Source organism: Colossoma macropomum, unplaced genomic scaffold (assembly GCF_904425465.1).
Source record: "Colossoma macropomum unplaced genomic scaffold, Colossoma_macropomum, whole genome shotgun sequence".
Taxonomy (NCBI): Eukaryota; Metazoa; Chordata; class Actinopteri; order Characiformes; family Serrasalmidae; genus Colossoma; species Colossoma macropomum.
Window position 1 is genome coordinate 14518954 of NW_023494785.1, and position 23950 is coordinate 14542903.

Below are 23950 nucleotides of genomic sequence, written 5' to 3' on the forward strand. Positions count from 1 at the left end.
AGTTCAATACTCTAACCTTATATACTTTGAGTCCTACTGAATTATGCATGCTAGTTTGACTTAGATGAACAGAGATTCCTCCATTAACATATGAGTTTTACTCATTATTCATAATATTTTGTTCTATAGGGCTGTCAAAAAATCAGAAAAAAACATTCTCCATTTGAAAAGCCCATATCATGGAAAAGCAAAATTTCCCTACTACTTTGAGTTTGATGTGCTATGTAAACATGGTTCAAGTTTACATGTATACACCTATTCAGCCTACAGCAGTTTAGCCCCACCGACTGACACTGATGTTATAAGAAGTATTTCTACTTGGACTGCTTTTTTAATCAAGCACAATATAGGGAAGCCAACTAGAACTGAGAGCATTTTCATAGCAGCCTTAAAGGCACAGTTACAAAAACAGCCTCTTTGAGTCTAAGATCTTTTGAGTCTTCTCTGATCAAGAGAAGTTGAGAAATTGTCGCGTAAAAAATGAAATATGATTGTTTTTGTTACATAAAACCACACAAATGTAATAAGTGGACCTTATGGGAAAAGATACAGTACAAGAAAAACTTAGTATATGAGCTTTTTAAAAAACAATGCATTTAGTTATGGCTATATGAGTGGACAGAATAAAGTACTTTAGAATGTATTTATTACTTTCCGTAATTCAGTATTTTTATTCTCATCATGTGAACACAGGATAAACATGAACCTGATGAACCTGAACATAAAAATCTTGTGATTTCCATACAGTGAATAAAGATTTTGCTTCAAGCTTTTTTTTACAGTAGCCATAAAATGCAATTTACACTTGTATTGGAGGTCCCCCAGTTAAACTAGGCATTTTTCCCTTTAATGATATTGATGGTGAAATGTAGATGAATAAAACAGTAGTGAACTGAATTTTCATCTTTGTAGATGAGCAAGCAAGACAACATTGATAAAAATATGTTTTTATTGTGTTTAAATGCTTTTTTTGTAGCAGTTTTACATGATTTTTTGATATTAAGAAAGCTGCAGTTGTGTTCTCCGTTTTGTCTTGGCATGGTCATCTTTGTGGAAAGATTGTTTTGTTTTCTAACCCCTCCCCATTCACCCATCATTGTTCGCTAGCAGCTCAACACAGAGTGACGACATTTTACACACAGAGAGTTACAGGGAAAATGTTTTAATTTGATCTTAATTAAGAATATCTAAGTTGATTTGCATTACTCTAGCAAAATGGCAATGCAGAAAGAGGTTAAAAGCCATTTAAAGCTGTATTTGAGCATCACAGATTCTTTCAGAGCAACAAACAGCATACAAGCAGCTGGGCTTCAACCTGCATGACTATAGATGTTTCAGAGTGTCAAAGTATGAAAATGCTTTAGCAGCTTAAAAATAGTGATGTTAATCTATTGCATTAGTGTGTTAACTTTGACAGTCCTAATTCTCTTAGAAACAATCAACCTAAGCTATAACCCGTTTTGGATTTGTATTGAATATGAATGTAGGCTATATTGTATGCAAACCTCACACTGTTACTCTTTCCTTTAAAACACATCGAACGAGGCCATGTGTAAATTATTTAGTCCCTTGATGTATAACATTTGAAGAATTTTGTATTGAAGTCAGCAATAAGAGGTGTTAATTGAGCTGTGAACATTTTTGTTCAGTCCTGTGTTCAGTGTTCAGACATATACATTTTTAATATTTCTAATATTTGTATTATTTTTATCATTTCTGCCAAAGTATTGTTTTGGTATTAAGTATTGGGATTCTTTCACTTCGTATCAGGATCAAATCTGGTATTGTGAGTGACAACTCTAATTATGAGTGTGTTTTATCTCCTCTTTTATTCTCAGAGTGTGAAGATTCTGACGTACAGAGAGCCACCAAATCCGGAGTATAAAGACTTTGTTGCTGATCTCAAAGCAGGTGCAAAGAAGACGTTTAACTTCACAGTGGAGGACTCTCTGGTAGGATACATCAGCCTCATGAATGTGTGTGTATGTGTGTGTGTGTGCGCATGCGCTGCTTGTACTTTTATGTGGAGTCACCATGGATATGGATATTACAGTATATTAGCCTCTGCAGCCTTTTGCAAATGCATAGTGTGACTCAGTCTTGGTAAACATTTAGAATAGCTGTGACCTTTCGAACAACTTCATCTGATTCTAGTGGCATGAATGTGAATGTAACCTTGCAGAAAGCTTTACCTCTGCAGAGTCACACCTCAGTTACTACATTAGTTTCTCCTTGAAAGGCACTTTTCACTCTCTCATCAGAGTTATTCTTACCATATCTGTGCAAATCCTAAGTGTCATGCTCCTGCCTGAAGGGTGTAACTCATCACTATAGCTGTACAGCAAATATGCTGATTTTTTTTTGTTTTTTTTGTAGGAAAACAGAAAAACAAGTCTAACCAAATGATCCTGTCTTTGTGAAGTGCTTTTTACCAAAGCTACAGCTGAAAGTGGAGAGACCTATGAACTCGAATCTGAAAGCCACATTAACATTTTAAATAGATGTTTAAAATCACAGGTAAAATCTGTCAGAAATCACATAAACAGTTTGTAGCGTTTGGCTTAAATGAGGTACAGAAAAAAGTTTTTTTGGGTTTCTGGCTATGACACACATGCATATCTCCATGCATATCTCCATACAGTGTCACGCTTGTGGCTTTACCATCAAGCTGACTGGTTTACTGAAGGTAACTTTCTTCATAAGCTTATACGTGATCTCATTCATTTTTCAACCAGTTTCCTCTTCCTTTAAAATGTCATGACTTTTGTGGAACATGAATAGATTTATTGGGACATATTTTTATATTCTAGTCATATATTTATATTCTAGTGTTTCATTAATTTATGTTTATTCACTTCGTTCTCAGTGTTATGCAGATTTCTGCATTATAGAATTATCCAAAGCTCTATTCATCATTCTGAAAACAGAAGGATTACTGAAAACAGTCAGTATGTTTACATGCAGATATTTTTGATAATCATATTATATTCATTCCTATTACAGATTAAGACTGAGGTGTTTATATGCTCACTCTACTCAACAATCTGATGAAAATCTCTGTTTACATGCACAGTACAAATAATCAGATCCAAAATTATGCGCGTGCGTAGAGTACCACCACAGTGTAGATGTTACCATGACAACGACAACGAGCATCAGTCAGAGCGAGATGAGCAGCAGTATGTTACCTGAGATTTCAGTTGCCGATTTTAATTTGCTCCGTAGTTCATGTAAACCCACTGTCATTCATTGGCTCATATACTTGTCTGAACAGTCTTTTAAAGTTTGAAGCATAAACTTTGTCTCCTCTGCAGACCAGTTTCTGGCTACTGCCATTTTAAACATTATATGTTTCTTTCATGGAGTAAATGCATGCGAAGAGTGTGCCTAAACTTTCTGATTGGGAATGTAATCAGATACAGGCATTTACATTGCTATTTTTATTCTTCTATTTAATGGATTATTTACAGGATTGCCCACCTCGTCGAATTGGATAGAAATTGTATATGGAATGGCCTTAATCCAACTAGTCTATTCCGATTGAAGTGTATACATAGACATATTCTATTCCGATTGGCTATTACTCTGATTATTAATGGATTATCAGGCTACATGTGAACGTGGCTAGTGATTCCAAACATTTAAACAGTAGTTAATATCAAAATGGATGGTCCAACCTGCTGCCTGGTGCACTGTGCACAATGCTGTTTGGCATATTAGAGATTATTATGCAGAAGTGTAAAAACAACAGCTGTTTTTATGTGCTGTGAAACACAGTGGATCTAAGTATTTTATGACTGACAGAAGAAACTCAGTCTGTTTTGCTCTGTGATTAACAAAACAAGAATCACTGGCAAAAAGGAATAAACATGTTGAAAATGAAGACACAAACTTTAACATCTTAACGTGAATTACAGTTGATAACATGATCAAAATGCACTCCCTAATATTTCTTTCTTTTATATTTCTTTTGACTGTACTTCAGTAAGGTTTAAGCTAAGGTTTAATATTTCTCCTTTTGAGATTGTTGCAAGAATATTCAAAGATTAGTTCATGTATATTTAGACATTTTACATAAGAAAGTACAACCCCATTTCCAAAAAAGTTGGGACACTATGCAAAATGTAAATAAAAACAAAATGCAATGATGTGCAAATCATTTAAACTGTATATTTCATTGAAAGTAGTACAAAGACAACAAATCAAATGTTATTGTTTTTTTTTAAAATATATGCCCATTTTGAATTTGATGCTAACAACACGTTCCAAAAAAGTTGTGAGCAACAAAAGGCTGGTAAAGTTGTGTAATGCTAATAAAAACACCTGGTCGTTGATTGGCAACAGGTCAGTAACATGATTGGGTATAAAAAAGCATCCCAGAGAGGCTGAAACTTTCAGAAGTAAAGATGAGGAGGGGTTCACCACTCCATTCACCACGTTTCACAACGTAAAATAGCAAAGAACTTTTGCTTTTCATCATCTACGGTACATAATACCATCAAATGATTCTGAGAATCTGGAGAAATCTCTGTATGCAAGGGACAAGGCCCAAAACCAGTATTTTCTGGCTGTGATTATTGGGCCCTCAGGCAGCACTGCATTAAAAACAGGAATGATTCTCTAGTGGAAATCACTGCATGAGCTCAGAAACACTTCTGAAAAACACTGTCTGTGGAAACAGTTTGTTGGTGCATCCACAAATGCAAGTTAAAACTCTAAAACACAAAGAAGAAACCAAATATGAACAGGATCCAGAAATCCAATCCATTTAAAATGGACTGAGGGGAAGTGGAAAAGTGTCCTGTGGTCTGACGAATCAACATTTGAAATTCTTTTTGGAAATCATGGACACCGTGTCCTCTGGGCTAAAGACCTCTCAGCTTGTTATCAGAGCACAGTTCAAAAGCCAGTATTTATGATGGTATAGGGGTTCATTAGTGCACATGGCATGGGTGATGTGCACATCTGTGAAGGCATCATTAAGGCTGAATGATATATACATGTTTTGACATGCTGACATCCAGATGATGTCTTTTTCAGGGAAGGCCCTGGTTATTTCAGCAAGACAGTGCCAAACCATATTCTGCATGTATTACAACAGCATTGCTCCGTACTAAAAGAGTCTGGGTGCTAAACTAAACTCCAAACCCGTCACCACTGAAAACATTTTATGCATTATGAAATGAAAAATACGACAAAGGAGACTGTTGAGCAGCTGACATTTTACATTTTACTTTCAAAACTACTGCAGTTGGTCTCCTGCCCCCGTCCCAACTTTTTAAAACATGTTATTGGCATCAAATTCAAAATGGGCATATATTTTTCAAAAAACAACATTCAACATTTAATTCCTTGTCTTTGTACTATTTTCAATGAAATATAGGGTTTAAATGATTTGCACATCATTGCATTTTGTTTTTATTTATTGATTTTGCACAGCGTCCCAACTTTTTTGGAAATAGAGTTGTATATTAAGTGAGATTTTCTCACTATATTGTCAGATAACTTTGCTTGTTTTAAGAAATAATGCTTGATATAAGCAATATTATCTACCAATGTAGTGAGATAACTTTGGTACAGAGTAATGTAAAAGTTAAGTAATGAGTAGTGAGATTACTTTTTCCAGGAAGTAATAAGTAATGTAACCCTATTGTCTGTTCTGACTGAAAAAGCTTTGAGAGCTTTGAGAGAGCAGCAACATTTTTTGCTTTCCACACTAGTTTTGCATGTCTCTGCTGTGCTTGGATAACTTTGTTAGATTTTCCTCTCAACATTTAAAAATCACACAGATGGACCTCCTCTCCATAATAGAGATCATCACTTCATTGCCTTGTTCATAACGATCTGTCTATATGCAGTTGTGTCATCATGTAACAACATGGAATAGCCCATTATAACCATGACTGGTAAGGGACTGCAGTGAAATGAATGAAAGTAATCACTACAATTGCAGCTATTAAAACATTTTTAAAATGTACATATATTTCAGATAATAGTCTATTTGCCATCAGCATGTACAGTATATTTGATTTGTATTTTTTATTGGGACCTTGGCTTATGCAGGCCATAGGCGGCTGCTTACCTTTGCCTAGTGCAAACCTACCCCTGGATAACATGATGCTGTGTTGGCCCAAGTATAGTATGAACTAACTGTCAACTTGCACTTACATTACTCGTATCAACAAAATTAGTAAATAGAATTCCAACAATTAGCAGAAAAGAAGAATATCTTTGTTTTCTTTTGTCTCATTTATTTTTTGCTGTCTCCTTCACTCAACCTCACTTGGAGTCAAAGGATTGTTGTCTTTTTTCTGCATGGGCCATGCCAGGGTGATAGATCGCTCCCATTAGGCTTGCTCTGATGTGTCACAGAACCTTGAAAATCGTCTAAACAGACCACCTTTTGGAATGCTGTTAAGAAGAAGTCGGCCCAGGATCATTACAGCAGTAAACCTTGCAGGGAGAAGCACATTCTGCGTTTATGATCTGGGTAAGCCTGGTCACCATGGGTACCAGAGCCAGTGAGCTTTTTTTTTTTTTCTTTTTCTGTCCGTTTCCTTTTCTCAGTAACAGCTTCTTGACAGCTACATGTTTTTCCAGACTCACAATGTCGAGATGTCTTCTCACGGTGGAAGGATGGACAGAAACACCTGTGAATTTTCTGATTGTGGTGGTTGTGGTGGTGTACCAGGTCTTGAACAGTTGTTCGGAGTCCAATTATAAATATGTCTTTTAATGTCTTTTTTTGCTTTTTCAGTTACTATCCTCTGACTTTTATCCTCCTCATGCAAGTGGATTATCTTATGTCTTATATATATTATTTTCTCAGAAATATCTCTTAAAAAATTAATAACTTGTACTTAATGGACATCCTGACTGTAAAAGAAACAAGTGAAGGATGGTCTCTGACTTGTGCACAGTACCATATATATAGTGCTGCTTGAAGGTTTGTGAATCCTTGAACATCATGTGACTTTCTGCATAAGCTTGACGTGTGATCAGATCTTCATTTAAGTCATAAATAACTATTGCACATATATACTTTTGTATATTTATTTAACAAAGTGATCCAACGTTTTAAATTTTGGTTGGCAAAACTTAGTGAACTTGTAGGGGATAATTAGGGTCAGGAGGTTCAGTCAGTTGAATGACACTCAGGTGTGAGTGTGGCTAACCTTTCCCTGTTTAAAAAAACATCAACCTGAGTCTTCACCCTCAAAGTATGTTTTTTACCACGCAGATTTGTTGCCATGTCTGAGTCAAATGAGATTTCTGAGGCCCTCAGAGAAACTCATTAGCCTGGAAGAGGTTCCAAAACTATTTTTGGAGAGTTTGGACTTGCACCAACTCACAAACGCACTGTCAGGCAGACAATATACAAATGGAGATAATCCAACATCGTTGTTACCCTTCCCAGGTGTAGTCATCCAACAAAAAATGACATCAAGGTGTGTGCGTGTGTGCGTGTGTGTGTGTGTGTGTGTGTGTGTGTGTGTGTGTGTGTTTTTGTGTGTGTATGTGTGTGAATGCATTCATTTCCATGCACACTTGTGTGATCTGGAAGTTTTCCATCTGCTTGTTTTTGTGTTTTGACTGGATGACCCATTTAATTATGTGTCTGATGTTGAAAGGTAATTTAATGTGTATCTCACATACATCAAAGCACCTTTTGGTTTTGAGTGAAACTGACTGGTTCACCTGTTCATTGCTAAACTGTGCCATGAATTAGGTCTACCTGAGAACACATCTAGTTTGAATGCCTTTCACTCAGCTTTCAGATATGATATAAAAGACCATAACTCAGGTATAACTGCAGTGTCGGTATGTGTTGGCTGCTGTGTCAGCGTTCCTTCAGCTTTCTGTTGAAAATAGACCAAATAAATATACGGCATGCTAAGGGGTATTCATAGTCCCCCCCAGGCACAAACACTATGGCATATGTTTTGCCATGATCTTGGGCACAGCTGTGTGTTAGGTCGCACTGCCTTATTAATCATTCTGGCAAACAGGCCATAACATGAAGGAGAGGCCCACACTTCAGACTGACCTTTAGCCAGAGCAGAATGACCTAGCTCCAACTGGTAGGTTACATCTACAATCAACTTTACTTCTATGAACCCTTAGTTAACCCCTTAACTCTAAGGTGTACTCACTCTAATAACTATACAACTTACAAATTAGCTTTATATTATATATAATATAATACATATTATAGAAAAGTCTGTTTCCCCATTCACGGAGTAACCAGCAAGCTAACCACATGTTGAGTGTTACAAGCTTACCCATTCATATTTCGATCAGTGACCGGTCACCTCCTTTATAATGTCTAGTTACTGAATAGTAAGTCTTATGAGTAATAGCTGAATAATAAGCCTAGGGCTCAGGAGGATGATGGGGCAAAGAAAGTTCAGGAATGCTCATGCTGATACTCGTACTGATGGAGGACTGAGAGCATCTCCTTAATCTCAAAGCTCTCTGATTCAAGTGTTTTTCTGGCCTCCCATTCAATTATACGCAGAGAGAAAGTGCTTTTGTATAATATACTTTACATAAAAGAAATGTCAGAGACTTGTGTGGGTAAAGCATCTATGCTCCACTAAAAGCACACATACATCAGACTTACACTACCATTCAGATTTAGACTACTACTGTTGTACTCACTTGCCATGTCCATTTTTGCTATTCTACAGTTGCAAAAGTTTGGGCACCCCTGGTCAAATAACATGTTTTGTTAATTTTCTAGGTGAAAATAAGTTAACACCTCCTCTAAAGAGAACATACTTCCCCACCTTTTAATCCAAAATTTAACATACTAGAGAAAAAAAAAGTGGCCTGTTGTGGCACTGTTATTCTGTTATTTTCCTATATGTTAAATTCAGCCAGAAATCATGCATTAAAACTTTCTGAAAAATGGCATAATTAAGTTTGAGGATGTTATTGTTACTTACTTTAACTTTTTTAATTTCACTTAGAAAATCAACAAACCTGCTATGCTATGTGGGATATGAGAGGAGAGATTTATAGGCCTGGTGATAGGCAGGGAAACGAGACCCAGGTGTTAGTATTCGACGAGGTGAAACATCGGACATTTGCGCTGCTGAGGACTTGGAAGCAGTGGGGACAGGCTGGCTGGCAGGCTGGGTGGAATCTGTTACATTCTTATTATTAAAACATTTATGGCAAGCATTTGTATGGTAGTGTACCTACGTGCATGTAACTCCCCATGTTGGAAGGTTGCTTTTGTAATATCAGAATCAGAATCAGAGTATGACATGTAACATACTGAACAGACTAGACGAGCACACAAATTAACATTTAGCTAAGGGACAAATACAATAAAAATAGAATAAAGAATAAGAAAGTATAATAAAGAGCCAACGTAAAAGGAGTTAGAAGTGGTGTGAATATCTGTACATATGCAAATATTAATGTCTGTACATATGCAGGTCTGAGGAGACTGTAACTATTTCAATAGTATATTACAAGATGACATGAACATTTGTAAAAATGAACATTTGTACAGTTGTGCAAATAAGCATTATGTTAAAAAGAAGTTTTGCTGGAGGTTTATAGTTTCAGTTTCAGTTTGAGTTTAAAGTGTGAGGTGTCCACTGTGATTAAAAAGCGCTACAGCTTTGGGGAAAATGTTGTTAGCAAATGTTGTCTGGTTATGCTGGATTTGATGGCCCTGAATCTTCTACTAAAGGGGAGAGACCGGAAGAGGTGATGTCCGGGATGAGAGGGGTCAGCTGTTAATTTCCCCGCATGCTTTATCACCCAGCTGTTGCAGATGAAGAGCTGTCAGACTACATCTGATGATCGGCTCTGCTGTTCTGCGAGTTTGGTTTGTTCTTTTGAGGTGGAGGAACAAGACCAGATGGTTATGAATGTTGTGAGTATGGACTCAGTGAGGCTCTGCAGCAGGTTACATTTTTACAGCTATTAGGAGGAACATTCTGTGCTGTGCTCTCTTGGCCATGGAGACTTTGTTCCTCTCCCACATCAGGTCCCTGCATATGGTGCTACCCAGGAACTTGAGCGACTCATATAATGCAAAAATTAAAAAGAATAAGCTAAAATTTCAGGGTCCTACATGGTGTTTATGGTTTATGTCAAACAGTTTCTGATGTGCCCCTGGCTTCTGTTTTGTCATTTCTGTGACAGAAGGGATTTGAAGTGCTGAATTTCCTCAGAACATGTAACATATAAGAAATGTGATAAATTGTAGGTCACTAAAATTGAGTTAATGACATTAAGATCATGGGTTATTTTATATAAGATTTTCTAATTAGATTTGTTTAATCTGCAGATGAACATCATCTCTGGAGGCTTCTATGACGGCCTGATGCTGTATGTTCATGCGCTGAATGAGAGCTTGGCAGAGAGCCAAGGCCGACCCTCCAGTGAGAGCATCACCAAGAGGATGTGGAACCGAACATATTACGGTCAGAACAAACCTCCATCTTTACCACATTAACTCCCTGAACACGTGGAACAGGTTCAGGGTTCACCCTTCACAAATGACCACTCAGCTTAATCTGTGTCGATTTGTGTGTAGCTGTTTTTTTATGACACTGCCTGCACTGAAAAACATGGTGTGTTGAATAAACTGACATGGTGCATTGAAAGTGTCAAACAGTTGCACATGAATAAAATGTTGCATCAGCACGACTGATGTTGTTTAGTTCACTTCTTTTTGAAAGATCTGTGTTGATGTAACATTTTATTCATATCCATCCGACTAAACATTCAAAGCATATAATGCATTTCAGACCTCCTGTTTGTCAAGTTCACTTATTACATCCCAACAAAAGCATAAAGAAGAGAATGTTTCTTTTTTACAAAAAGAAAACATAAAACATAATGAAACCATTCACATACTTGAAATGTTGTACTTTCTTGGTTCTTGCATTTATCCTGTGAATTTTGAGATAGGAATGCGTTCTATTCAGCAACACTTATTGTTGAAATAGCTAATTGCGGCTTTCAGGCCTGTGCAGAGGGGTTTGAAATGCTTGCTTGAACTGACTATTGATGTCAGATCCCACTATCAATTTTAGTTTTGTTTGGATGTAATTTCATAGATATTTGTTGGTCACGAGTTGGGTTAAAATTTCATGCCCCCCAAAAAAATAAGTGTTTCACAGTTTTTCTCCTTACTTTATTCTTCCTCCCAACTTTTCACAGTTTTTAATCTAGAGAGCCGGAGACACTGTTGTATTCTGTCTGCATTTTGTTTCCAACCAAATTTTTAGGCCCTTTCACAGCCCTTCTGTGGATGTACAAACATTTATCATTATTCCTTCTGACTTTGCAGTTAATGCCTTGTATAATATCAAGATGTTTTTATGTGTGGGATGATTGGCATCAGTAATCACTGAGATTCACATGCAGATCAGATCTGTGCAGTATGCATTTGCAGCATGCGCAGTGCTGATGGGGTGATGTGTTATAATTAATATGGTATATTTCTGCTACTCAGCCATGTGACTGAGGGCTTCTCTAAAGCTCAGAGGATTTACTTGCATATTGACAAATGTGAAAAAAGGAATCTGGAATATCTTTCTCTCTCTCGCTCTCTCTCCTTTTCTAGTGTCTGTCTCTTTCTCCTATTCCTCTCTCTCCTTTTATCATCTTTCTCTCTCTCTCTGTCTCTCTCTCTTTTTCTCTTCTCTCTCCCTCTCTTCCTCTCTCTCTCCCTCTTTCTCTCTCTATCTCTCTCTCCCTCTCTCACTCTCTCTGTCTCTCTCTCTCTCTCATTCTAACTATCAGACGCTTATTTTAATACAGATGAAGAGATGAATAACACAGTCGTTTTTTGTTTGTTTTGAATGGGTATCGTTCTCTACTATTGAGTCATTGATCCAGCCTTGTGTTGGATGTCGTGTTGTCCTGGTAGAGCTGAATGAAATATTGAGTGGTCAGTGAGCGCTGGCAGGGCAGGTGTAGTGAAACTGCTTCTGCTCACTTTTCACTGCATCGCCTCCGATCAAACGACACTGCTCAATAAAGCAAAGCCTCCTCAGATGGAAAGAGAGAGTCTGATTAATCCCCAGCTTCTTACCTGCTGAGTGAAGTGGCTGCTGCTGCTGGACTGCCAGGTGGTTTCATTCTGTTATTGCACAAACCCTGGCTTCACATTGTGTTATAAAATAGAACAGTCTGCAGTTGTAGCTGGTGATGCCCTTTACCAGACTCTGTGTGCACATGTGTGTGTGTGTGTGTGTGAAGCTCATATGTTTCAGGTGAAGAGAGCCAGTCTCTCGCTTCTACAAAGGAAGTAAAACAAGGTTGTAATAACAGTAATGGCAGTAAGATAGCGGGAGTAATAATTTGCATTAACCCATTAGTTCCTTAGAGTTACTAGAGTTTTACCTTAGAGCTCCTTAGAGTCATTAGGTTTGTAAATTAAGTTCCTTAGAGTTATTTGAGTTTTACCTTAAAGTTCCTTAGAATTATTAGAATTGTACCTTAGAACCTCTTAAAATTATTGGTTGTACCTCAGCGTTCCTTAAAGTTATTGGAGTTTTTACCTTAGAATTCCTTTGAGGTTTTAGAGTTTTACCTTAGAGTTCCTTAGATTTATTGCCTAGTTTTTTTTACGTTAGAGTACCTTAGAGTTATTAGAGTTTTACTTTTGAGTTCTTGCGTTTACATATTGACGGTAGACAGATTACGGCAAAGCTGGTATTCCATTGTTTTCAATGGAGCCAGAACAGAAAACTACCACCAGTGGCAACGTTCCACTGACCACAGCTCCGATGTTCAAGAGTTCAGTTGCCAACTTTGACAGCCAGTTGAGCTACAGAAGCAAGTTAAAAATCTGATAGGCCGCGATATACAACCGCAACACAGTAGTGCTAAAATCTTCACAGCCATAATGTTGGTTCACCTTTTTTGTACGACATTTGTGGCATCAATCATGTAAAAAAATGGGCGAAGGTCAAGAATATAACTCACTCATTACTCTAGTGAGCACTAACGCAGATTTGAGTGCTTGTCATATGCTACTGCATTGGAGTGTGTTTTAGTTTATTGCTGAGTGAAATAATAAATGTAATGATTTTCTTTTTGAATGACACAGTTGAGATTCTTCTTTCTGGCCGAAATATCGCATTGTAAGTATCATAGGGTTCACTCAGGCTGAAAATGCACTGGTTGCTTGATCAAAGAGTCGGCTTGTTGGTCAGGTGGTAAGTGTATATCTCTGCTATTTAGGGAACCTGGATTTAAGGTGTGGACATGTGAAGTTATCTCACTGCATTAGTGTTGTAAGTGTGACAGTGTTGTGGGAATATCAGGCGTACAACATTAAGGTACAATAAGCAATGCAGACTGGGGCAGGTGGATGAGTCAATGGGTAACACAGTCACTGGTAACATATTAACAGTTTTTTTTTACAGTAAAAGTGTTTTACCATATTTTAGTTAGAATGAATTACTGTCAGTATGCAATAATTCACTGTCATGTCATTAATGGTAATGTCCTCAAAAATTCGATACAGTATCACACTGGATTCTAGCTAGCAGTAGTGAGCTGCATTCTGAGTAACAGTAACTTACAGCCAACTGGCTGCCTCCAAGTTACCTTAATATTACATGACAATTTTTTGCAGTGTTATTTTCACCTAGAAAATCAACAGAACATATAATTTAACCAGGGACGTTCAAACTTTTGCATACCACTGTATATAATATTTTGTATACAATTTGTGTTATTTTTCTATTTTCATTTGACATGAGCATTTGGTGAGATGCTGTAGTATTTACTGCCTATTCTCTTTCTTTTCCTAATGAATGTAAATGAATAATGTAAAATACAACATGCTTTTATTATCATCTGTATCGACTGCAGTAACTAAATTGTTGCAAAACCAAATGCATGTTTTTGCCTTACTTGGACACAAGAGACGGTATTAGAAAACCTGCAGTTCTTCTTTAGATTAAATCTGTTACAACATATATGTATCATTGCACTGACATCATTCAGTACAAATCTGAATCTCAGTATCCTTGCAATATACACCATGCTTCTTAAAAGAGAGGCATTAGAGGCTGTAGAGCATGCTGGATGTTCAGTCTTTTTAGTGTGGAGCTCTGTGCAGATTCAGTGGTTCATGCAGTGTACTCTCATTTCCTTGTGGCCCACCTCCAGTGGCAGTGACCAGAACTCTAATCGGTTCAGTCCAGAGCTTCAGTCTGACACTTTCTCTTTAAAATCAGCTTTCTGTCAGCTTCTCCGCCTATCTCTCCCCATCCATCTGTCCCTTCTGCTCTGTCTCCCCTCCAACTATCACTCTCTGCCTCCCTGCTTTTAGCTCTCCATCCTCTCCTCCCTCCTTCTTTGAGCCCCTATGAATTTCTGTCTCTTTCTCTCTCTCTCTATGGTTGACATGGCCCTGGTGCTGATGGTCTAAAGCCATAAGGATGCTGGCCAAGCTCTTTCAACAGGGGTGTGCGAATGGGGGTGGCAGAAGGGCAAAAGATCTTACCGACAAAAGGGCCCCTTGATTCCCATTGGGAAAAAAAAAAAACATCAAACACTCATGCTGTGTCCCAACTGTGCAATAAAAGATATAGACTATGTACTACTCTTCAAACTCCATGTTTTTCAGGTTAGCAATATATTAACATACTACACAATTTTGTACTAACAGCAAGTATTAAAGTATTGTTGCTGTGATCCATTACCGATTTTTAACAAAAAATATTTAATAATGGATTTAAACATTTATTTTTGTATTTATTTATACTGTATATTCAAAAAACAGTTAGAAGTAGTGTTTAGTATACACTAGAGACATAAGGGTCGATTTTCTGGAGAGGGATTAAGCCTGGTCCTAGACAAAGATTTCTCAGTGGAGATTCACGTAGTTCAGGATAGGCTTAATCCCTGCCTGGGAAACCAGCCCAACACATATGAATTAAACTGCACATTGCCTCACATTTCAACAAAAAGTTTTTTCACTAAAAGTACTTGAATTTACAGTTTAAATGTACAACGGTACCAACAAAAATGAGTCTAAATCTTTTTCTTTTTCTTACCTCAAAGATTAAATCTCCCATTCAAATGGAAAATCTAAAACTGCGATTTTGCTTAGAAAATATAATAGTGGTCTGAGTTTTACATATTAGAGCCTTGTCCTGGGTTATTTTAATTGTGCTACAGAAGCCCTCAAACAGATTGGGATATTTTACATAGAGCCATGGTAATTGGCAGACTTGTCAAAAAGATTGTGTGGAATTGTGTGGCTAACCAATTAGGATGTTATCTGATGCTCTTTTGTGATGTCCTTGGCCAAGGTAAAAACACCAGGATATTTCTTTGGCGCTCAGTGGTGAGATATATATGACATTTTCCTTTCCTTTCAACCATCTTTCCCTCAGTGCAGCAGATCGTGTAATTTAGATAATCAGCTCCAAAGCTGGTCACTATCAGAGCTGTATATCTGTGTTTGGCTGGACAGACTCAGGGTCATTCTTTCTATTCAGACACGCTTTTATTAAACACAGAAAGGAAATTATACCCTATGTCTTTCTCACATGGGGGACAGATGAAAAAGATAAGTTCAATACTCTTCATTGTACCCCTCTACATTCATGCTCCAAATGAGCATCACTTATCCATCAGTTTAGCATGCAGACCTGACCTCAGGATAGCAGAGCTCTGTGGGTTGTCAGGCTGCAACAGACTCTGAGGTTTTAACTATGACACAAAACATGGAACTGAGGTAAAACCTGAGCTGAAATTTATACATATGTATTTATAACCTGGAAGCTGTTTTACGTTAAGTAAAAATTTGATGACAAATGGATTAATAGAAGTGGTCTTAAGTTGCTTGAAACAAATGTTTATGACATTAATGTATATTAAAAATTTTGCACTTTTCCTTTTCAGACATACAAGATTTAGTTACAGTGTTTTTTCAGAGAGCATAATAAGGTCTGCGCGAGAATGAAACTGAAGCCCAAACCCGACCTCTGTGAAACACCGGGTCAGTTTGACCTGGCTCGACTGGTAATGCTAAATTTGAGGCCCAGCCTGACCCGAACCCTCTTGAATGTGTGGACAGAGATGGATTACTGCAGATGAACAGTATTTATAAGTATTTTTTGTGAAATTGCTGATTGTACATAGCAGCCTCCATTCTCATCTGATCAATTTTAGCCCTGCTGCGCTAAGTTCTTCTTGTTATGCTGATACTCTCATTACTACTGCAGAAATGTTTAACATTTCAAATGATCCACTGTGACTTTTCCATTAACCCAACATATCCCTCCCAGAATGAGCCTCTCACTTTCCACAACTTCTGTAATCTCCTCATCACTGCTTTAGACTGTGCTCTATACCAGTGAACACATTGATGTCTGTAGTAACATTGTTGAAAGTTGAAAAGACAAATGTGCACCAGAGGGCTTTGGCATGATGAAGCCCAGTTTATAACAGTGGCGTCAATGTCGGCTTTGAGGGGGGGCATACTACTCATACTCCCTGACCCATCACGTGATAAGCGTTTAATACTAATAATTAGCATAAAAGATATGTTACATTAGGAATATGTAAAACCCTCTTACACTGAACACGTCAGATAATTATAATTATATTTAAAAAAAAGTGATAGACTATCAGTCTGCTTTATAATGCAGCATCATAATGATGTTGTAACTAGCTTCTTCATTAACATTAGTTTTTCTTTAAAACTGCTCTTTAACCTCAGCAATAGAAAAATCATTATCAGGACATGCACTTCAGTATCATTGTATTTGTTAAAATATGCTTCTAACCAACAATCTTTTTCCCAACCAGACAACAGAGCTCAAAACCGGAGCTCAAAGACTCTCTGGTCAAAAACCTTAGTTAACCAAATGTAGGTGTCATGTAGGCATAAAAATCCACATTTAGATGTAGAAGGTTTTTCTAGGTCTAATGAAGTAACTAAGTGATTAAATCTGCCAGGCCTACTAAACTAGCTAGCTAGTTATTGCTAACGAACTAGAGTACAACATTAATGTACATCCTTGACAGTCTTGAACGTTGAAAAAGTGGAGCTGGCTCAGCCTGCTGTAGTAAAGGAACATGAAAGATGCTGACTGTAAACGGACTGCATTTCCCATGAGTCTGCATGCAGGGACATAAATATATGACCGGAAATTATGGATTTAAACCGAAGATCCCTGTTCAAGCTACAGATGTTTAAAAATGATATGATTTGAGCATGTGTATTTTTGTTCAAATTTAATTTATTTTTTCAGGGGATATTCTCTCAATTCTCTCTCTTCTCAGAATTTTAAGAAAAAACATTAATGATAGTGATGGACAAACACATATAGAAAGACTTTATTATAAGAGAAAGGTGATCAGTCAAGATAACTGTACTGATTGACAGTGAGACTGGCGACCTGTCCAGGGTGTATCCTACCTTCCGCCTAATGACTGCTAGGATAGGCCTTAGCTCTCCCCGCGACCCAGAAGGATAAGCGGTTTAGGAAATGTGTGTGTGTGTGTGTGTGTGTGTGTATGTGAGTGTGTGAGATTTACAGTGACCCTTCCCTCTTAGAGGACAAGTGGGCCCCAAACCATGCCAGCAAAATGCCCCCCACCCCACTCCCCGGCATAATAGAAACACTAAACAGTGGTAAATTTCAGGCCTTGGTGTAATACAGTTATTTTGCCTTGGCGTACGGCACACAGGTACTCACCTGCTTGTGGAGAATATGGCTCATCTGACCACATACACCTGCATTAATCTTTCAAACCTCCCTAGTAATGAGCCCTCTTTGAAAGTCACTAAGATCTTTTCATCTTGCCACCTTAATCCAAAATTGAGGGCAGCTGGGCCAACTGTGCCACAGAGCGTGGTAGGATGCTTATTTCTACATGCCTGGTAGCAAATCATGTTTTTCCACTCGTTTATTTGGGTTTCTCACCTGTCTGTAGATGCAGGGATGGATAGATAGATAGATGCATAAATCACTTACACTCATAGACATATAATACTTATAATTTTCCTCCAGCTGATCAGTATGAATATTATCTATGCTTGAGAAATCTGTCTCGTTTCTGAGAATCATCTACACCAGAGAATACTTAGCAAAGCCAATTTTAACATTCTGATTTTGTCCTATTTTCCAAGAGCCTTAGTTACTTAGACCTTTTAGTCCTGGTCAGATCACAAGGGACCAATCCTCCATACAACGTATAATCTCCATTATAACCCTTCAGACCTGAGCTGTTACTGCAATTTCACTAACATTAGCCTTCCTATTTGGAGAAGAAATAATGACAGCATGTTTCAGTTACATTTTAATCATTTTGCTCTGGTAAATCAAGTATGTTAAGCACAGACTACTCTGTGACAAATTGTTTTAAATTTGGATGTCACTGTGGAGCTCATGGAGGTTGTGTGATACCTAAGACTGCTAATATAACTGCACTTTAGTGTCTTGGTGCTCACAGGCTCAGTCATATAAATCTCCATCTGAGCATCGACATCCAAATGAGTCTCCATTTTCCTTTGAATGGGAAATCCATCAGCAAAAACTGCTCTCTTGTTTAAGACTTCTTTCTGAATAGAATCAATATTTCATCTGAAAGCACGTTAGTACCTACACAATAGATGTTTCACTGACTGTGTTCCCTTTTTTCCTTTCTTTTTCTTTTTGCATTACACGCTACGTGTCATGTTCAGTGTAAAATACAGGGAATAGTTGCCCTACGTGATGACCATCATGTGGAAGACATGAGCATCACATTCCACATTATGCTGCTTGCATAAGAATCCAACCCCTTCACACTAGTACTTGTAGAACCACCTGCTGATTTTTACTCATTATTCCTGGCAAATTTGCTCCAGATTGTTCTGGTTGGTTGGATGATGCTTGTGGACTGCAATTTACAAATATTGCCCCAGATTCACAATTGGATTGAGATCTGGACTTTAACCTGGACATTGTAGGACATTCATCTTTTTGTTGTTCCTCCACTCCTGTGTCGCTTTGGACATTAGCAGACTTGTCTTGCAGTATCTCCTTGTATTTTGCACCATCCGTCCATCCTTCAAAGATGCCCAGTCCCCAGTCTTTTTGTCTGTCTCCCTTTGTCTCTTCATTTGTCTCTTTCACCCACTTTGTCTCTCTTTTGCTCTTTCTCTTCTCTCTCCCCCCTCTCGTTCCCTCTCTCCCCCTTCTTTGTATATCTCTCCTTCCTTTTGTATCTCCCTTTCTCCCTCTCTCTCTCCTGTATGGGTTTGACATTTTCAGACTGGTAATGGCTAAGCTTTTCATATCTGTTTAAATGTCAGTGCTGCTTTCCCCTGAGTGTCTGCTTGTGGCAGAATAGTGTGGAAGCTGTTGGAGCAGGAAATGAGAGTGCTGCCACATAGCCCTCACACACGGCCTACAGATCACACAGGGCACGCCGGGGCTGGGAAAGGAGAGACCTGAGGATGGGGAGCATGGGACTCCATCACATTTAATCACTTTAACACATGCATGAGCACACACACACCTACAGACACACACTGTTGTCTCTGCTGCATGTGTGGACTCTCTCCATTAAAACACATTATTGTGTGACTATGATCCCTAAGTGACTACACTGTAAGGCCTCATGCTCATCCAACATCAGAAATCAAGGGTATTAATAGGGAGTTTATCCTCACTTTGCTGCAGTCACAACATCTACTCTTCTGTAAAACTTTACACTAGATGTTGGAACACTGCTGTGAGGATTTGATTGCATCCAGTCGAAAGAGCATTAGTGAGGTCAGGTACTGATGTTGGATGATTAGTTCTGGATCACAAACTCCACTCCAACTCATCCTAAAGGTATTGACTGGTGTTCCATCACTGCAGAGAAAGCAGTTCCACTGCTCCACAGCCCACTGATGGGGGGCTTTACACCCCTCTAGCTGATGCTGGGAATTTACACCCCTCTAGCTGACATTGGGAATAGTAACCTTAAGTAATGTGCTGCTATAGAAAATGCTCAGACTGTATGTTGCATTCTGCAGCAGAGACAAAATTTACTTAATGTCCTGTAACAATCCATTCTTTTTAATGTGTTTCCATCATAGATAATTTAGATCTCTCTATTTCTCTGTCAGTTCTCTTTCCCAACATGGTTGTTATCGGCTTTGTAGCATCGCGTCAATCATAGCTGGTAATAAAATTACATCGTCCTATCAGTGTGTGTGCGCAGATGTTAATAAAGGAAAACTCTTCTCTCTCTCTGGGGTCTGTGTGCAGGTGTGACGGGGCCCGTGCAGATAGACAAGAATGGAGACAGAGAGACAGATTTCGCCCTGTGGGACATGACTGATACCAACACCAGTATTTTTCAGGTAGCTGTGGTCCCTCTGAGACACTCACTCACACACATACCAGGGCCTTCAGGCAGGTGTTATTTTCTCAGAAATCTCAGATAGGGCTAGCTGTTGTTCTTTCAGATGATGATACTCGCTCACACATTGTGAGCACTGCACATTACTTTCCCATTGTGCAGCACTGTCACTGCCAAATCCAGCATAATTACGTTCCTGCATTCAATCTAATTCCCTCTCTCCTCTGATTGCTAGGTCGACCAGCCAGAAGGTTAATTACGAGTTGTTTATACGGTTAGCTCTTGTCACACATATGTGTGTGTGAGTGGGAGTGCGTGGGAGTGAGTCTGGCAAGTGTGTGTGAAAGAGAAAGTGAGTGGGAGGGCATGAGAGAGTGGGTAGATTTAGAGTTTTGCTGGACAGAGGTCAATAGTCTCAGCTGGCTGATCTCAAGCATATTAAAGCCTGTCAGTGATCATACTGTTTTATAGTGTTGTGTAGCCCACCGGCTCAAAAGAGAACCTGCGGATTCTGTGTTTTCTGATCATTGGGATTGTTTGGCATAGATTCTTTGATGTAATGAACTATAGACCATTTCACTAATCAGTACTAATCTCCAAATACTGTGTTTCTAATGTAGAAATATAATTTTAAGCCTTAATAATTACAGCTGTTTAAAGAGGCCATATCCTTGCACTGATTTTTCAAAACCTATCCATATTTCACTGGTTAATATAGAAATAAAGTCAGTCAAAGTCTTCATAACTTCAAGTGAATAGGCAGGCTAAACAGCTGAATGTTGCATAAATAGATATGTAACAATGTGACACAAAAACATTGAATCCAAAACAGGCTGTTTTTGCAACTGCTTTCCATATATGGACCCTGTGGAGCAGATGGTACATTTAGAAACTTTTACATTGTTTGCATATTATACTCAGTTTTCCTTGATATGGGCCCTTTACTTCAAATGCCCCCACTACCACAAAAACAGGATTTATAGCATTTTTTTTCCAAATAAGCCCTCTAGGAGTTACAATATCTAAGCCTAATTATACCCTCCAAAAAATGGGAAGCATGGTGGCACTGTTGCCTTACAGCAAGAAGGGCCTGGATTCTTTGTGGAGTTTGCATGTTCTCCCCATCTCCCCGTTTTCTCTAGGTGCTCGGGTTTCCTCCCACAGTCCCAAGACATGCAGTCAGGCAAATTGGACATGCTAAATTGCCCCTAGGTGTTAATTTGTGTGTGAATGTATATGCCTGTCTGTCTGCCTTGTGATGAACTGGCGAACTGTACAGGGTGTTTCCAGCCTGCTGCCCTATGAGCACTGGGATAGGCTGCAGACCCCCCACGACCCAGGAGGATAAGCGGCTTAGATTGTGTGTGTGTGTGTGTGTGTGTGTGTGCGCAGACTTTTTAAAATTAGTCTCTTTAGAGACAACACTGGCATTTGCCTGTCAGTTATGTTCTGTTTTATTTTGTGCAGATTGTAGCAGTTTACAATGGTACACAGAAGCAAATGCAGACTCTGCCTGGTATGGGCTTCCAGTGGCCAGGTGGCTTAGTTCCCCCTGATGTGCCCTTCTGTGGCTTCAAAAATGATAAGCCTGTCTGTATTGCACGTGAGTACAACATCTTCCAGTCTACAGTACTTTTCAGTTTGGATAGAAGGGATTCATATATGAAAACTACAAAATAACACATATGGAATTAGACAGTGATCAAAAAGGATCAAAACTGTATTATGTTTTAGATTCTTCAAAGTAGCACCCCTTTTTTTTGCTGCAGCTTTGTGCACAGTTGGCATTCTCTCAGGCAGCTTCATCAGGAGTCATGTGGAATCATTTTTCAATAAGCTTGCCAAAAAGCCAATTTTTGAATTAAAAATTTTGTTTTGGAAATACATTCATATCAGGCATTAACTTTACTGTTTGAAAAGTTTCATTTCAAAATGATATCCATTTGTAACAATAATGGATATAATGAGTCTTTCTTTTGAAAAGAATTATAGTTGGCATATAATGGAAAACAATTTTTTTGTTTCTCTAATAAAGGTGATATTAACCGCAATGTAGCACTGATTTTGTACAACCCCATTTCGAAAAAAGTTGGGATGCTGTGCAAAATGTAAATAAAAACAGAATGCAAACATGCATAAATCATTTAAAGCTTATATTTCATTGAAAATAGCACAAAGAAAACAGAAATATTATTGAGTTTTGAAAAATTTCTGCCCATTTTGAATTTGATGCCAGCAAGACGTCTCAAAAAAGTTGGGACAGGGGAAAGAAAAGACTGGTGAAGTTGGATAGTGCTAAAAAAACAGATCTGACATCTCACAACTAATTAGATTAATTGGCAACAGATCAGGTACAAGATTGGGTGTAAAAAGAGCATCCCAGAGAGGCTGAGTCTTTCAGAAGTAAAGATGGGGAGGGGTTCACCACTCTGTGAAAGCCTGCATCATCTATGGTACATAATATCATTAAAATACTCAGACAATCTGTAGAAATCTCTGTATGCAAGTTACAAGGCCAAAAACCAGTTTTGGCTGGCCATAATTTTGGGCTCTCAGGTGGCTCTGCATTAAAAACAGACGTGATTCTGCAGTGAAAATCACTGCATGTGCTCAGGAACACCACCTGAAAACCGCTGTCTGTAAACACAGTTTGTCGCTCCATCCACAAATGCAACATGAAACTCTACCGTGCAAAGATGAAACCATATATAAACAGGATGCCACGCTTTCTTTGGATCCGAGCTTATTTAAAGTGGACTGAGGTGAAGTAAAAAGAAAAATGTCCTGTGGTCCAACAAATCAAAATATGAAGTTATTTTTGGAAATCATGGATTCTGCATCCTGTGGGCTAAAGAGGAGAGGGACCATCCGGCTTGTTATCAGCGCACAGTTCAAAAGCCAGCATCCATGATAAGAGGTGCATTAGTGCACATGGCATGAGTGACTTGCACATCTGTGAAGGCACCATTAATGCTGAATGGTATATACAGGTTTTAAGCAGCATCTCACTGTTGTCGGAACAAAACTTTGTATCTCCAAAATAGTAACTTTCCAGGAGAAGGAGAAACTTTTACATTTTTCACTTTTAATGTAAGTCAATGTAACCAGACTTTTTGTGCCATTTCTTTTGGTCCATTTATCATGAAATTTACACACAATATAAAGGGCAATAAACATTTTTAAATTATATCAGAAACTGAGATTTTCAGGCCTGGCTTATTTCAGCAAGACAATGCTAAACCACATTCTGCACATATTACAGCAGCATGACTCTATAGTAAAAGAGTCCAGGTGCTAAACTGGCCTGCCTGCAGTTCAGACCTGTCACCACTGAAAACATTAGGTGCATTATGAAATGTAATGAAAAAAAATGACAAAAGGAGACCTTGAACTGTTGAGCAGCTGAAATCCTATATCAAACAAGAATGGGAAAACATTTCACTTTCAAAACTATAGCAGTGTCTCCTCAATTCCCCAATGCTTACAGAGTGTTGTTGAAAGAAGAGGTGATGAAACACAGTGGTAAACATGCCCCCGTCCCAACTTTTCTGAAATGTGTTGCTGGCATCAAATTCAAAATGGGCATATATTTTTCAAAAAACAATATTTC

At 38.3% G+C, this 23950-nt stretch overlaps 1 protein-coding gene across 5 annotated transcripts in view; it reads left to right on the forward strand.

The window, feature by feature from the left end:
• Positions 1-23950, forward strand: part of npr1b (natriuretic peptide receptor 1b) — an 82119-nt gene that overhangs the window by 34839 nt on the left and 23330 nt on the right. For all 5 annotated transcript variants that reach the window (XM_036583539.1, XM_036583564.1, XM_036583534.1 and 2 more), the window contains 4 exons: positions 1839-1952; positions 10310-10445; positions 20247-20341; positions 21808-21943. In XM_036583539.1, coding sequence (XP_036439432.1) covers positions 1839-1952; positions 10310-10445; positions 20247-20341; positions 21808-21943 — 481 coding nt within the window. The remainder of the gene's footprint in view (positions 1-1838; positions 1953-10309; positions 10446-20246; positions 20342-21807; positions 21944-23950) is intronic.